The 16,129-nt window shown below is 40.8% G+C and overlaps 1 protein-coding gene across 1 annotated transcript in view; it reads right to left on the minus strand.

Annotated features, from left to right (window-relative positions):
- ptprt (protein tyrosine phosphatase receptor type T) overlaps window positions 1-16,129 on the minus strand; it is a 1,095,010-nt gene that overhangs the window by 200,303 nt on the left and 878,578 nt on the right. The window contains exon 16 of the mRNA XM_068048566.1: window positions 12,627-12,656. Coding sequence (XP_067904667.1) covers window positions 12,627-12,656 — 30 coding nt within the window. The remainder of the gene's footprint in view (window positions 1-12,626; window positions 12,657-16,129) is intronic.

Below are 16,129 nucleotides of genomic sequence, written 5' to 3' on the forward strand. Positions count from 1 at the left end.
ACTACTGATGTATTCCACCTCTATCAAAGACCCCAATGATCAAAAGCTTGACAATTAATACTTAATTACACGGAATTGTATTCTGTGACTGATAAACCGCATTTCATTATGTCTCGTTGAATATTTGAAACCTCTGACTCAGCAATTGGTCAAAAATTTTCCAGTTTCACCATAAAAATATGTAAAATGATGCAAAGAAATTGCAGGACAACATTATGAGATTGTTCAAAACATATGGACCAGAATTTCCTTGAAATTTTGGTATAACTAAAATGTGCTGTGCCATTTTCTTCCCTCAAGGAGATTTGTGCATATTTAATTTGCACTGGTTTTATGTCAGAACATGCAAATCTTCTCAATTGCTTGCACAGTTCTCAAGATGCACCTACCAAAACCTCTGCCACTTATTTACATAGCTCCACCTCCCCATGCAAAGGTGCCGCTCATGTGAGTTTCCCGCATTTGCATCAGTAATGTGCTAGCATAGTATCACGCACCTAAAAATTAGCTGCAGCAAGGCCTCAAGTCACTTGCTACCAGCATAAGTGAAATTTCTGGAGTCTGATGGTGATTTCTGGTTCCTTTTCTCCTTCTTGAGACCTGCACTATACTTAAGTACTTAAATACCGTTAGTCTCAGTGAAACTGAAAAATTTCAGACTCCCGCTGCCCCCCTCTATGCGTTCAGAAGGACTATGCAGGAGCAATGACCTTCTCAATGGTCATACCTCTGTTCCACATGTTAGAAAAGGAGTAACAGAAGCAAGAAGCTCTGAGTGTGAGGTGCCATGGAAAAACACAGCAGCCCACTTGCTATTAATTCTTTTGGGGCCACTGTATCTGCACATGTTTCATGCAGATTTTTATGTTCCGGATAGGCAACTGAGCTTTGTGGAAAATTCTGGCTTAAGTTCCTTTCAGCAAGATTGGAGCACAATGGCAGACATTTTGGTGTCACTGCGATCCAGGAAATCTTGGGCTATAATGTCATATAGTTGGACAGTACAATGTTATGCTGTCTTACTTTAACAAAAGCCTTTTGTAACTAATATTGCAAACATTTCGGCTGTTCATTCGCATAGCTGACATTTTAACTAACTCTATCAGCTCAAGCTAGGAGAGGTACTTAACTAGGAAGGGGATTGGAAAACATATTGGAGTGTAAACATATTGCGTTTTGTGTTTGGTGACAGACCATTTGCTTTCATAATACAGAATCCATTCCATTAACTTTAATAGATTTCACGCCATGTTTTGTGACAGATGCTGTCAGGCAGTTCACTTTGACAAAAAGGAGCAGGAGTATAGAACAGGGCATGTGTTATGAGCACATTGCTGAGGAAGATGGTTTAGTGAACAGCAATGGCAATGAATAAATAATACTTCTAAAAAAATCAGTGTGTTCTGTGTGCCTCAATTGACCAGAGTTTGGAAGAAACTCTGTCCTGTGAAAAACACTATCCAGTAAGATAGGCTAGATGCGAGAAGGGGAAGCTGGAAACTGAGAAGTCCAAACTTAGCAAGGGAAAAGGTTGGAAGCTGAAAGGAGCTGCAAATTATAAGGCAATGCAGAAATGAAAGGCAAGGCTTCAGTTTGTGAGCAAGGCAAAACATTTAAAGAAAGGTGTAAATTAATTTTAAACTGCTGGAACAAAGGGAATATTATGTGCCAAATTACATTGGCCTGATTCAATAACATAAATGACAATATGAAATTATTTTTGTGTGGGAAATAAGGAAACGAGCTTTTAGAACCTTGACTTTGTGGAAATTTCAGTTGTGGTATTCAACTTGCTCGGGCAATTAAATAAACTGAGCGCATATAATGGGCAACCTGTATTGTCACAATAATTGGGTTACATGGACTTTATAGCCTGTTCTCATTCCATACTTTAATCTATTCATAAGGTTCATAAGCTTCAGCCCAGGAAAGCTACTGGCCCTAACTATGGTCAAGTCCTAAAACCCCTGTCTGAGGAGAAGACTATTTCCCAGGGTGTGCTAGTGCTATCCTGTTCAAGTGGAAAGTAAGAAACAGTGGGCTGAAATTTATGAGCATGCCGCAAATCACGGAGGCGTGCTCTGATTTTGGTGATCTTCAGGCGTGGATGCGCTGTGGCTGAGCCCCCGTGATATTTCACACGGGTGCTCATTTAAATGGAGGGGGTGGAGCAGCCACCCCCGATGATGTAACGGGACGGCCACTCCGTCCCCAGCAATGGCATCCAGCGCCACCGTGCAGGCGCCGGCACCATTTTTAAAGGGCTTCAAGCCCTTCATTTTTATTTACATTGTTAACATTTTAATTTATCTTCAATTCCCCTCTCACCCCACTAATTTCTCATTTAAGAAATGGACATATCCCTCCAAAAAACACTTTTGAATATGTCGAACTTTCACCCCCCCCCCCACCTTCAGAACCTTTGACTCTCAACCCCTTTCCACCATCCCCACAACCAATCAGAGTGGTTTTCCCCTCTCCCACACCCCTTCCGACCTAAAAATTTCACTCTTCCCCCCCCTCCCCAACCCCTACCAGAGTCACACCTCGCGGAGTTCCGAAGGCACAGGAGTTGCGGCCGGTGGCTTTAATATCGGCGTGGGATGGCTGCCAGGACATGGTAGGTTAATTTGAATGATTTTAGCTTAATTATAATATTGAAATGAAGGCCCCATCGCTAGGTGGCAGGGGGGGGCCCACACTGCTAAAATTCACACTGCCATGACCCCTGACACCGGAGGCCTCATAAAATTCAGACCAGTATGACTGTGAACAAGAAGAGATCAAACCCACATCTCTCATTTATCTTCTATTTGTATAATCAATCATGCAGACTGGACTATGTTGAAGAGGATTTGAATGATGTAACAGACTCTAGACCAAAAATCACCCAAAACCTTAGTTACAATCTTATAATTTTCTATGAAACTTGTACACTACTATTGACTATTTGTTTACATATTTCATTACAATTAAATTACCATCAGCCTTATGGAATAAATGATTCAAAAACAATTAAGCTAAAAGAATATATTATTTCCTATTTTAATTAATACAGTGAAAATTTCATACATGGTGTAATCTGTGTTTCATTAGTACGATGTATTTGTATTCATTCACAGACTAAATATTGTTTTTACATGCTTAATTCATACATCACTGCCTCTGATTCCAAATTGAATAAATTGGGGAACAAACACAAGTTTCCTGCAGTATCCATTTAATACTGTAACCAATTAATGCTTCTCACCTGCAGGGCTGCACACAAACACGTAGCTGAATGTTGCCACTGAACAGCCATGTAATAGTTACGAATCACTGTGATGGATATACATTGGCATTTACAGCAGCAGAATCACTATGAATCAATCAATCAATCATCGTCCAGCTGTGTACCATCAGAATTAATCAAAAGCATCATTTACAACAGCAGCTCCCAGCGTTTATTATATTCTATTATAGACCAAGAAGCTGAAAAAAAAACAAGCCCACACAGTGCACTGGAAATTGCATTGCTCCATCAACCTGTTTTACACTATAAGTTAGAACTGACCACTGGCAATAGTAATGGCCATACACTCAATGCATTTATATTCCCCCGTTAGCTATTTTAAAAGAGGTATTAACCCGTGTAAAATAAAAAAAGAAATGCTTGCAGTAAAGTAGCAGGCATCTAAATACAAAAAAGTATTCCTCTGTCAATATCCGATTTCCAGCTTTAAATGTTTAAATGAGTTGCGTTGGTGAGCAGAATATATTATTGGTTGTAAAGCCAGCTGGTCAATGATGGCTCCTTGGTTTATCATTCAATAATACATTTGCTGCTGCACAGTTTGCCTTTGCCTTCAAACTTTGAATCAATTAAAAACTCTATAATTAGGCTTCAGCTTCCTGTTTCAATTGCAATGGAGCCTGTGTCACTATAATAACAAGACTCTGGAGGCTGCTGATGGTAAGCACCAGCTGCACTCTCCCGCTGCAATCCTTTTGACAGTATATTTAAAGATGAGGAGAAAAGAGTAGCAGGCGGGCTGATGAGTAAGAGAGACTAGTCTGACTCATTTTTAAAATACACTCGGAGCTTCAGGGAATAAAGGCTAAGCTCACTTTTGAACAGTTTGAAACTGGGAGTTTTTAGACAGTTGAAAGATCCTGTAATACTTAACGGTTTGTACAATAATACGAAGGCTGAATTTTACGAGTGCGCCGCACTTCGCGGCGATGCACTCTAAGAACGGCGGGCATCCCGTGCGGATGTGCCGTCCCTGAGCCCCCGCGATATTATGTGCGGGGGCTCATTTAAATAGAGGGGGCAGAGCGGCCACCCCCGATGACGTAGAGGGGGCAGCCTCTGCGTCCCCGGCAACGGCATCCAGCACCACTGCGCAGGTTCCGGCGCCATTTTTAAAGGGCTTTAAGCCCTTACAAATAAGTTTAATTGTTAAAGGGTAAGTATAAATGATTTTTAATTCATTTAAAAATGAATGATGGAGGCCCTTCCCCAACCCCCCCAGTGGTCAAGCCAGGCAATGAAATGACCATCACTTGATTGTCCACATACCTGAACATTCCCCCCTCAACCTTCAATATTTTGCCCTTCAACCCCTTCCCATCCAATAAAGATCGATTTCCACGCTCCTCCACCACTCCCGCCCTGAAAATTTTATTACTCCCTCCCTCTCCACCAGGTTCTCGCCCAGAACTCCATATGGAGTTCCAAGTGTGCGCAGAGCACGAACAGCGGCCGTAATATCGGAGTGGGACAGCTGCCGCCTGCAGGTAAGTATATGTAAATATGTTAAATGTTGATTTACATATGCCGATGAAGGGCCTACCGCCCGGTGGCAGGAGGGCCATCTCCGGTAATATGCGGCGGGCCCTTCTTGACGTTGCGGGTAGAGGTGGGTCTCTCCCTGCAGCATTTTACCGGCCCCCGCACCGCGACACACAGCGTCGAGAGGCCGGTAAAATTCAGCCTGAAATGTCTAGTTGATCACTCATGGCATTGCAAACAGGTGAGTGGGGTTAGAAGGCACAAGATAATTAGACCACGACGTGCATATATAATTCAGTCCCCATTTTAAAGTCATACAATGCATCCTTATTTTAATATTATTATAGTTTGATTGTATATTATTTATTATTCAATAGCTAAACTTACAGCAGTTTGAGAAGCAAAGAAATATAGTTGAAGCAAAGGAGTTTTGCTGCAGTATAGGCTGATTTGTTGGGAGATGTTAAACTGAGGTGTTAAGTGCTACCAAGGTAGGATACTGGTGCAATCACTATGACATGTTTACAAATAAAATTGTGTTACGTGTATTGATGGCTCATTTTTACATTAATTTTTAATACATAATAAAATTGGGTTCCCCTCCTCCACACACAAATTAATCAGGTCAGACTGTATTTGATTTCAAAGCAAATTGTCCAAGATTGCCCAAGTGGCAAGCATTTTCAGCTCCAAAGCTATAAAATGTAAACTGAGTATAAAGCCTCAAACTGACTTGAAAGTAAAGCAGGGTGAGGACATCGCCTCCAGAATTCCTGTAGCTCTTCATTCCAGGGTCAGGTTGGGCTCTGACTCAGGATTCAGGCTGCATTTATACTGCAATTCTGGTGTTAATGTGAAGGAAAAGTGTTTTGCTGCAGTTATAACGTGAATGCAGCTCAAGGCAACACCTGCTATAATTAAAACAGTACTTTTTTTTATTTTCAGCTAATCCATTGTTCCTAAAAGTTTCATTAAAATAGCACAGCATGCCATCTTTGACACTGCCCTTCTGTCTCTTTAGAACGAAAAGAATGGAGTTTTCAGAGTGAAGTCATATGAATTCCATGCAGATTTCAAATTGAATGTTCTTTTCCATCTTGGAGTACAAATCCCAGCGGTACCTGCCAGGACAAACTCAGTACATCTCTGTTAGCAGTCAAATTTGGCCTTCTGCTTTTCCCTTGGGGATGCATTGTTGTCAAGACTCAGGATGGTCAATGTTTTGCATGTAAAATGAAATGCTGCACCAGAATAGTGGCTGTTTTATGAAAGAACTCAAGAACTGTAAGGTCAAACTCCCCTACCGTTTGGCACTCCTATCTCAAATTAGACAAGTTAGAAATACACCATATAAAATGATATTGCAGCTGTTTTCAGTGCTACTTAGCAATTTTTCCTTCAGTATAGATATTTGATATTGTAAAGAATAACTCCTTGAAGATTAAAGATCCCATTTGCCATCACGCTCAATACAAACCAAGGCCATGGGACAATTTCAGATCATTTTATTATTTTTTTGTGCAGCACGCTGTGGCAAATGATATGACAATGGCAGCACACAGTGAATCAAGTGATGTTACCAAAGATTATATTGGATAATATTTATTGAAGCTCATACACTATATTTTATCATATTGAAGATTTGTTCCCAAACAATTTCAAGTGTAAACCTATTTGTTCTCAGTGAATTCCAATGTCCGTAGTATTTTGTTTTTTTGTTTTTGGGAAACAAACTGTGATCCGAGAATGTACATAGTGAGATATTAGTGTTTAATGTTTTACATGTTCATGTAAAATTACTTTGTCTAGCACTTGAACAGAAATGCTAATCCAATTAAAATATATTATAGAATTCTATGGCTTTGTTCCTGTTGAGTTCTCTGATTGCTTGAACTTGATGTTTGTTTCTTTCACTATGTCACAAAGAGCTGTCTCTCTGCGCCAGTGTTTTTCTCTTAGCCAGTGTGTCTCTTTTGTATGATGTCCGTACCTTGCCACATTAATTGCCTCTGTCTGTCTATCTAACTCTCTTTCCTGATCTCTCCTGCCTTGCAGGTTTGTGTTCCTCTGTCACTGTGATGTCTGTCTGCAAGATCACTTTGTGTTCACTGATTTTTCTCTCACCAGATATTGGTGAGTTTGTGTCTGCCTGATTTTTCTCTGTCTGACCTTTTATTGAATGTTTTTTGTTTCTGTTTGTTTCTGAACCAATTATTTCTGTCATCAATGATCTCTATGTTCTGCTAACTCAGTTTGTAATTAAACTATGTTTCTCTGCATCTATATAAAGGTGCATTACAGTTGCTGTAAGAATTTGTTCAAATATCTAAGTTTAACTTTTTCAGGAAACGTTTGCAGGTAATTGTTAAAATTTGTGGTTCAGGTTTACTAATCAAATGAAATACTTTTCGTAATAAAACATTTTTAAAGTTAGAAAACTGTGTCTGTCTCTTCTGCTTGCACCCTCCAGGGGATGCTTATTGGATAAAGGCCTGCACCATAAGTTGACCTCTGACCACCAACCCCCCCCCCACCCCGCCCTCTTGAGGCAACACATCTTGCAGGCCCTTGGCTCTGGTTCCCATAGTCCAGGAAATTTTGTGCAATTGGTTTCTCCCCCATATATGTTATGGTATAGCAGTCCTAGAATCTTAGCTACAGGGTGTATTGGAAGACATCTCCTGACCTTCCAAGCATAGGAAGCTGCCCTTCATGACCCAAAGGATCCTCTCAACCATCTGCCTGGCACACACAAATACTTGGTCTCTTAGCTCTGTCCTTTGCGAAAAGACACTATCGGAAACAAAACACAGGACTACATGCATGTTAAACAGTGGAAGCAGCATGCTATGGGCAGAGCCAAGAGATCCCATAACCAATAGATCAGGTCAAAGCTCTACAGTCGTGAATGGTGCTCGACAATTAAACAATTAAATGGAGGAGGAGGTTCCACAAACATCTCCATCCTCAATGATGGCAGAGCCTAGCACATCAGTTCAAAAGACAAGGCAGAAGCATTTGCAACCTCCTTCAGCCAGCTGAGTGAATGATCCTGAGATCCCCAGCATCACAGATGCCAGCCTTCAGCCAATTCGATTCACTTCATGTGATATCAAGAAATGTCTGAAGGCACTGGATGCAGCAAAGGCTATAGGCACTGACAACGTCTGACTGTCGTATTGAAGACTTGTGCTGCAGAACTAGCCACGCACCCTAGCAAGCTTTCCCAGTACAGCTACAACACTGGCATCTACACGACAATGTGAAAAATTGCTCAGGTATGTCCTGTCCACAAAAAGCAGGACAAATCCAATCCAGCCAATTACCACCCCATCAGTCTATTCTCGATCATCAGCAAAGTGATGGAAGATGTGATCAAAGGTGCTGTCAAGAGGCACTTATCCAGCAATAACTGATGCTCAGTTTGGGTTTTGCCAGGGCCACTCAGCTCCAGATATCATTATAGCCTTGTCCCAAATGTGGACAAAACAGCTAAACCCAAGAGGTGAGGTGAGAATGATTGTCCTGGAATCAAGGCAGCATTTGACCAAGTGTGGCATCAAGGGACCCTAGCCAAACTGAAGTCAATGAAAATCAGGGAGAATATTCTCCACTGGTTGGAGTCATACCTAGCACGAAGAAAGATGGTTGTGGTTGTTGGAGGCCAATCACCTCAGCCCGAGAACATTGCTGCAGGAGTTCCTCAGTGTAGTGTCCTAGGCCCAAACATCTTCAGCTGCTTCATCAATTACCTTCCTCCCACCTTAAGATCAGAAGTGGGGATGTTCGCTGATTGTGCAGTGTTAAGTACCATTCACAACTCCTCAGATACTGAAGGAGTCTGTGCCCACATGCCGCAGGACTTGGACAACATTCAGGCTTGGGCTGATAAGTGGCAAGTAACATTTGCATCACACAAGTGCCAGGCAATGACCATTTCCAACAAAAGAGATTCTGAACATCTCCTCATGCCATTCAACGGCATTACCATCACTGAATCTCCCACCATTAATATTCTGGGGGTGACCATTCATCAGAAACTTAACTGGACCAGCCATATAAATACTGTGGCTATAGGAACAGATCAGAGGCTGGTGATTCAATAGCAAGTAACTCACCTCCAGACTCCCCCAAAGCCTGTCCACCATCTACAAGGCACAAGTCAGAAGTGTGATGGAATGCTCTTCACTTGACTGAATGGGTGCAGCTCCAACAACACTCAAGAAGTTCGACAACACCCAGCACAAAGCAGCCCACTTGACTGGTGCCCCATCCACCACCTTAAATATTCACTCCCTACACCACCAACGCACAGTGGCAGCAATGTGTCCAATATACAAGATGCACTGCAGCAACTCGCCAAGGCTCTTTCGACAGCCCCTTCCAAACCAGTGGCTTCTACCACCTAGAAGGACAGCAGGCATATGGGAACACCACCACCTGCAAGTTCCCCTCCAAGTCACACATCATCCTGACTTGGAAAATATTGTCATTCCTTCGCTGTCACTGGGTCAAAATCCTGGAACTGCCTCCCTAACAGCACTGTGGGTGTACCTACACCAAAGGATTGCCGCAGTTCACGGAGGGGGCTCACCTCCATCTTCTCAAGGGCAATTAGGGATGGGAAATAAATGGTTGCCTTGCCAGCGATATTCACATCCTATGAACGAACAAAAAATAATGATGGCAATAAGGAGTAAGCCTTACCATCAAGGATCCATCCTTTCAATCACTTAAGGTTTCCACATGCATGTGATGACCAGGTTGCACGCAATAAATGCATCAAGACAGGTCATCATGTGCTGCGCCTTGTAAGATTTGAAGCTGGGTATCTCAGACAAACTGAATATTGAAAGAGTCGCAGCTCTTTCTGTTTATGTGGCTTTATAGGATCTGGCGAGGAACCTTTATTGCATCTTGGCTTCCTGCAATCGGCTGCTGCACTCAGGGGAAGCCATTATCTTGTAGAAACGTAATGCCCTCTGCCTTTGCTCCACTGTGGACCTGCCAAGTCTAATGAATTCCTCAGCCCATTGAAAAGGACAGTAGTTAACTGCTGAATGCAGGCCCTCACTGCCCTTGACTAATCCTGCACAGCTGCTGTTGATGTCCAGATAGATTTAGACCAGTAAAACCTGAGGGCCATGGTGTTCATTACCACCAGTTAAGGACCTGATGCATTTGGCTTTAAGTCATCATGGAGCAAGTCATAGAATCGGTAATGACCATATTTGTAAAGCCATCACACAGAAAGCTCCTCTGATTTCTCCTCGGCTGTCAGTTCAGGCCTATAACACTCTGCAGGGTGGGTAATTGCCTCTGAAATGTTCTCTTTGCTTGTGATGCTTCAATTTCTGGTCTCCCTGCCTCTGGTTCTTTTCATCCTGTTCCTTGTCCTCCAAGAAAATAGCAAGCAGGTGTATAGCCAGCGAGCCATTTCAGGATTCACAGGACAAAAATGGCTTTAACCAGCCTGGAACTGTTCATGTGCACTTGGTTTAGGTCACTACAGGTGCCAGTGTGCCTGAAAATCTGATACTGATTTTAAAAGAGCTTCTGAACCACAGCAATTGCAGGAACTCTACTTATAAGGCTCTGTAGTTTGAGGGAGGGTACAATTTAATGAGCCGGGAAGTTTTCAGGCGCAGGGGTCAATCAACAAATGTAAAAAACCTAGGAAATTTGAGTGCAGCATAATTATGTTCATTGCTCACTAATGCTCAATTTTCTCAATCATTTATGGTGTATTCCATATCTCTGGGTGCAAATACATAGGAAATTCCACTCTTCCCTCTCTATTGTTGGCACCCCAGTCTCTAACTGTTGCAGAATGTGTTTTTGCATCTTAACATCTATCTTCATACATTCCAGTCAAATATTTAATTATTTGACATAAATCATGCAGGCAAGCACATTTTAGGAGGAATGGCTGGCAGTGGGGAATATTTAATTATGCACTGAGGAGGCAGCAGCATTGAATTTTACGAAAGAATGTAAAATATTATCTATAGATCAGGGGACCAGGCAGTAGCAGGAAATTTTAGTGAACAGCAGGGATTTTTTTTTATTTATATCTCGGGGAGCAGGGAGCACCATTAAATTTTAGTAAACAGAAGGGTAATACATTTATTTATACTTCAGCGAGCAGACTGCAGTGAGTTGTAGGAGGAAAAATGAGCAGTGGAAAACATTTAATATTTATATCTAGGGGAACAGGCAGTGCCATTCATTTCTCGGAGCCAATGGGACAATATATCTATTATCTAAAAGGAGCAGGAGGCCCTGGAATAAGAAGTGGCCGTTTATTTGTTTGTCAAGGAAGAAACTACCAGAGCAAAAATAAACTTATGGATTTTTCAAATTTAAAATGAAATGAATTTAAGGATGGGCACTTATTTATAAAATGGACAAAATAGAAAAGAAAGCTTTGAACAGAACAACAAAACGGAGGCTGGTGCTGGGAGACATTGTCACTGCATTGGCCAGAGCCCACAACTACATTGTGACAGGTAAGTGTTTACATAGGAAAATTGCCATTTTAACACTGTAACTGTTGCCATAAAAGTGTTCTAAAAAAACATGGCAACAGGAAATTAAACAGGAAGTAAATGCATACACCGATTTTAATAATATAAATAGATGGGTTACGGTCCCTGTTAAAATAACTGCCAAAGTAATTTCAGACAAACCCATAAGCAATCATACATTAGTATAATACAACTATTTGTAATGAGTTAAAATACTAATGTTTGTAAAAAAATCTGATCACCATCTGTTTACAATGGATAATGGGTCTATAATGCTGCCTGTTAATCACAGATGATTAAGCATCATAATTGGTATTAGCTCAGACCATGTTCCCAATGCAGATAATTACATTATTGTAGTTTATCATTACCCATAATCAACAGTCATCATTGTAAGTGTAATGCAAGCACCTATAGTTATGAACATACAAAGGCCAAATTTTAAAAAGCACCGAAGCAGCAGTTTAAGAATATAATCTAATTATTTCCCCTTTTAATTTCCCCCCCAACCGTAATATCTGCCACCTTGCCTCACATTATTTTCCAGAAAGGGTAGGTTAGTGCCTTTCTAATGCCGGTCTGTTACTGGCCACAGAGTGTACGTAAGGGTGGCCTGGGGTAATTTGCCCACTGATCTCCTTCTGCTTCCTGTGGGGAAACACTGCATCTTATTTCAGCATCTCTTCACAAGGAGATCGGGGACTCAGTGCTCAAACACATGAACTATCACTCCACAGTGTGTTCGCGCAACTATATCCTGAGGCACTGTGTCATTCTTACTACTGTGAATCTGCAGTGAGTATTCATCAATTCTATTACATTCATATAATTGACAAAGATTTTCTTTGAAAATTCACTATTTGTTGGTACACAGTTTATCACACATAAAGTTGTATTAGGAAAGATCCTATGATGTCCAGAGTGAATTCTGCATATGTAACTGCTAAATCCAATTGATGGGCGCAGTGGATGACTGCTTGATGTTAATATTATTTCAAATATAGAAAATGCTGTAGTGATAAACTATTTCTGCTTGTGACAAGTTTTCTGTCACCTTTCAATATTATGCAATTATATCACAAAACTTGTGGAAAATCGCATAGGTAGAATTATTTAGCTAGAAAGTTATAGAACATTCCACAAATGTAAATGATTTAAATTCAAACATTAGAATATATTAAAAATACACCTTTAAGAATGTTTTAAGCATTTATGCATCCTTTTAAGTTCTGTAAATAGTTGAGCTATCTACTCTAAGCAGTTTTGTTTGGGTATAAGAGCATGGAGACTAGTGAAGGGAAATTTCTACTTGAGCTGATACTTACAGGTAATATGAGTAGGAATAAGCACTCCTCCTGCCATGCGTGAACAGTTGAAGGGATAAATGGATGGGAAAGCAATGAAAGGGAAAAAATAAGAAAATAAGTTATTAAGGAATTTGCATAGTAAAAGTCAGGGGATTAGGATTATACAGATAATGTCAAAGTCACCTTGAAGCTTTTTGCGACAAAAGTGCAAATAACAAGTCAAATACTGAAGAAATAAAACTGCATTGTTTGTCTGTCTAATGGAACCATAGTTCAGTTCTTTCATTCTATTGACAACAATTTGGAGGGAATGGCACAAGGACATAAAGGGGCTGCAATCTCCCTTGTATTCATGCCTTCTGGGAAGCTTGATTTATTAGCAGTTATGTCATCCATAAGGATTGTTTAAAAATCTGTCAGAGAATTAACCATAATGGAAGATGGGAGTCAAACCAATCTCAGACCCACTCCTATCATATCTCCTAAGCAAGATAAAAATGGATGACTCTTCACATAATTGCACTCTATTATGTGACGGTGATGGAAGCAAATTGCATTACTCCAAAGACGACTCCAAGTAAAATAAGAAACAAATCAGTTTTATTTAATTTAAAAATAACTACTAAATAATGGCTTATTAGGTTTTGAAATGAAAGAGGAGACACACATCTACTTAGCAAAGGCCAACACACTAACTTGCCGAAAGGTCAACCCTCTGCACTAACTTGTTAATATGTGTGATATGCTTTAACGATTCTGAACTAGACAGTGTCTGTTATCGGGGAAATGATGCATCATCTCATTGATATTCTACTCCTGTTAGTCAATCCCAGAATAACATGCCATGAAGAATACAATGATCTACTTGCTGGCTTACTCAAAAGTGACCGATGGTTTGGAACTGAACAGGTATGGGGGAGGTAAAAGAAATATTAAAAAATTCTGCACAACTGAAAAACTTCTCAGCGAGATTAGATCTAAAGTTTCAGTCCAGTTTATTTTATTTCCTGTGCAGCAGTAAAATAGTTTTCAGTCATTTCTACCAGCAACCTTCTGTGAGTTGCATTAATGGCAAACAGTAGAGGTTTACTGCAAAAACTGAATAAATCAATTCTTCCTCTGCACAATTACCAGCACAGCCAATTGATCTTTTATGAGTTACATCATTTGTGATAGAATTTCCCCCCTCAGTTTACAGAGCTAAAGCTGCCTAAATAAGTGCAAATTCAATTTAGCAGTATTTTGAAAAGCTACGATACCAACAGTAGGAAATTTTTATTATTCTCAAAAAACATTTTGTTTAAAATTATTTTCCTGTTTGTTATCTAACCTAAAGGCAAAAGAAAGTACAGGGACATATTTTTGTGTAAAGTATTCCATCTTTAGACAGAAGAAAATAATAGTCTTATCAAAAATGTTTTTGATGTTTTAGTAAAATGCCTCCTTTATTTACTATTTAAAGAAACTTGAGTTGGTCTCTTGTCTCTGCTAGGCCATTCCAGTGACATCAGTTGTGGGGAACAGAATGGCTCTGATTCAAAGAGCAGGGGCCATGATTGCAAATTGACCTGAATGCTGCTTTGGAATCATCTGACCTTGGGAAAAGCACATTACAGATGGGAAATGCCTAGTTCTTCTGTTTGCCATGGATCCTCTTTGTGCCGCTCCCCATCAGTAGTGTTACCAAGTGATCTAGCAAGGAGGGAGGCCCCAGTTCATGCCAGAAATAGAATTGGCCCTTTTATTAAAATGTGTGATAAATCTATTGTTATCTTCTATAAAACTTAGGAGTACTCTGAACAAAAATACTCACCTAGACACTTTCTTTCCCTTTAATTTTTCTCTGTTTGAGATTACAAGGATGCCGACATAATTTAACAAGAATCATAAATCCGACAAGCATTTTTTTTGTTCTCCCTAGTTTTATTATGATTCCCATTCTTATGTCTACTTGCACCATGTACCATTCTTTTGGTTGAATTGATGGTAGGTAACCTTCATCCAAGGTGTCCGAAATGCCACTGTTGATGTGGTCAGGGTGTAGTGCAACAACCTTTGACTGGTTTGTGTGCCCATTATTTGTAAGCAAGTAACTGCCCTCCACTTTGTGATCTCCCTTTGACAACAGCTGACATCAACAAGACAATGGCTCAAAAACTCTGGACATGATTTACAAGGCATTTGATTAGGTACCACGTAATTGATGAATAAATAAGTTGAGAGCATGTGGAGTCCAAGGACAAGTAGCATAATGGATAACTAGTTGGCTGCAATTCATAAAGCAGAGGGTAGGGGGTGAAGGGTATCTATTCAGTGTGGCAGATGGGAGGAAGTGGAATCCCATAAAGATCAGTGCTGGGACAACTGTTGCTCACAATTTATAATATTGATTTTGATTTTGGAATCAAAAACACATTTTCTAAATTTGCAGATGATACCAAATAGGGGTGGTATAGTCAATATGCTGCAGGATTGCTGTCGGACGTGGTTGCGGCCTTTTATCCCCGTGGCCCCATCAATGGGACATAGAGCCTCTGGCTTTGATCGCTACCCAGCCTGCCGCCAGGAAGCTGCCTCAATTGAGCTGGTGGTCTTCGTACATGGCGGGGGGCTGCTTTGACACTGGGAAAATACAGACGACGGTGCAAAATGGCCCCTAAGTGGGGCCTTAATTGCCCTGAAAATGTCTTTCAGAGGTGGGAATGCATTGGGAAGCTGTCCTGACACAGTACCTCCATATTTTCTTGCCACCCCCCCCCCCCCAATTCCACCTCCAACCCCATCTCCAAGGGGCTGGGAAAATTCATCCCTAAGAATCTAAATGTGGTAGACCAGCTAAGGGAGGACAAGTACACAAATCACTAAAAGTAATGGCCCAGGTTAATAAGGCCATAAAAATAGCAAACCAATTTTCTATTTCTAGTGGGATAGAATTGAAAAGTAGTGAAGTTATTCTAAATTTATATCGAATCTCAGTTAGACAACACTTGCAGCACTGTTTTTGGATCACAAATTATAAAAAGGATATCAAGGCACCAGAGAAGATGCAAAAAAATTTACAAGGCTGACCAGAACTGTGAGGTTAAACCTATCAAGAAAGAATGAAAAGGCTGGGCCTCTTTGCTCTTGAAAAGAGAAGGCTGAAGGCTGACCTAATAGAGGTCTTTAAAATAATGAAATGTTTTGATAGTATAGACACGGAGAGTGTATTCCCATTTGTGGGCAAGAGCAAAACCATCAACATCAGTTAGCCACCAAGAAATCAGAGACAGGTGAGAACGTGGACTTCACTACCACAGGTGTTGTGTATTCAGAGTAAAACTATATGTGGACCGGAATTTTACTTATGTTGGATGGGAGCCCTCCACCGACTGAAAAATCGGTGGCGAACCCGCCTCCACCTGGCCTGGGGATCTGGACCACATTTTACGGTCCCCAGGCCCTTAACTGGTGTGAGGCGGGACTTCCACTTCATTGAGGCAGGAAATCCCACCTATTGGAGCTGCCGGACAATCAGCGGG

This window comes from Heterodontus francisci, chromosome 16, assembly GCF_036365525.1.
Source record: "Heterodontus francisci isolate sHetFra1 chromosome 16, sHetFra1.hap1, whole genome shotgun sequence".
NCBI classification, from domain to species: Eukaryota; Metazoa; Chordata; class Chondrichthyes; order Heterodontiformes; family Heterodontidae; genus Heterodontus; species Heterodontus francisci.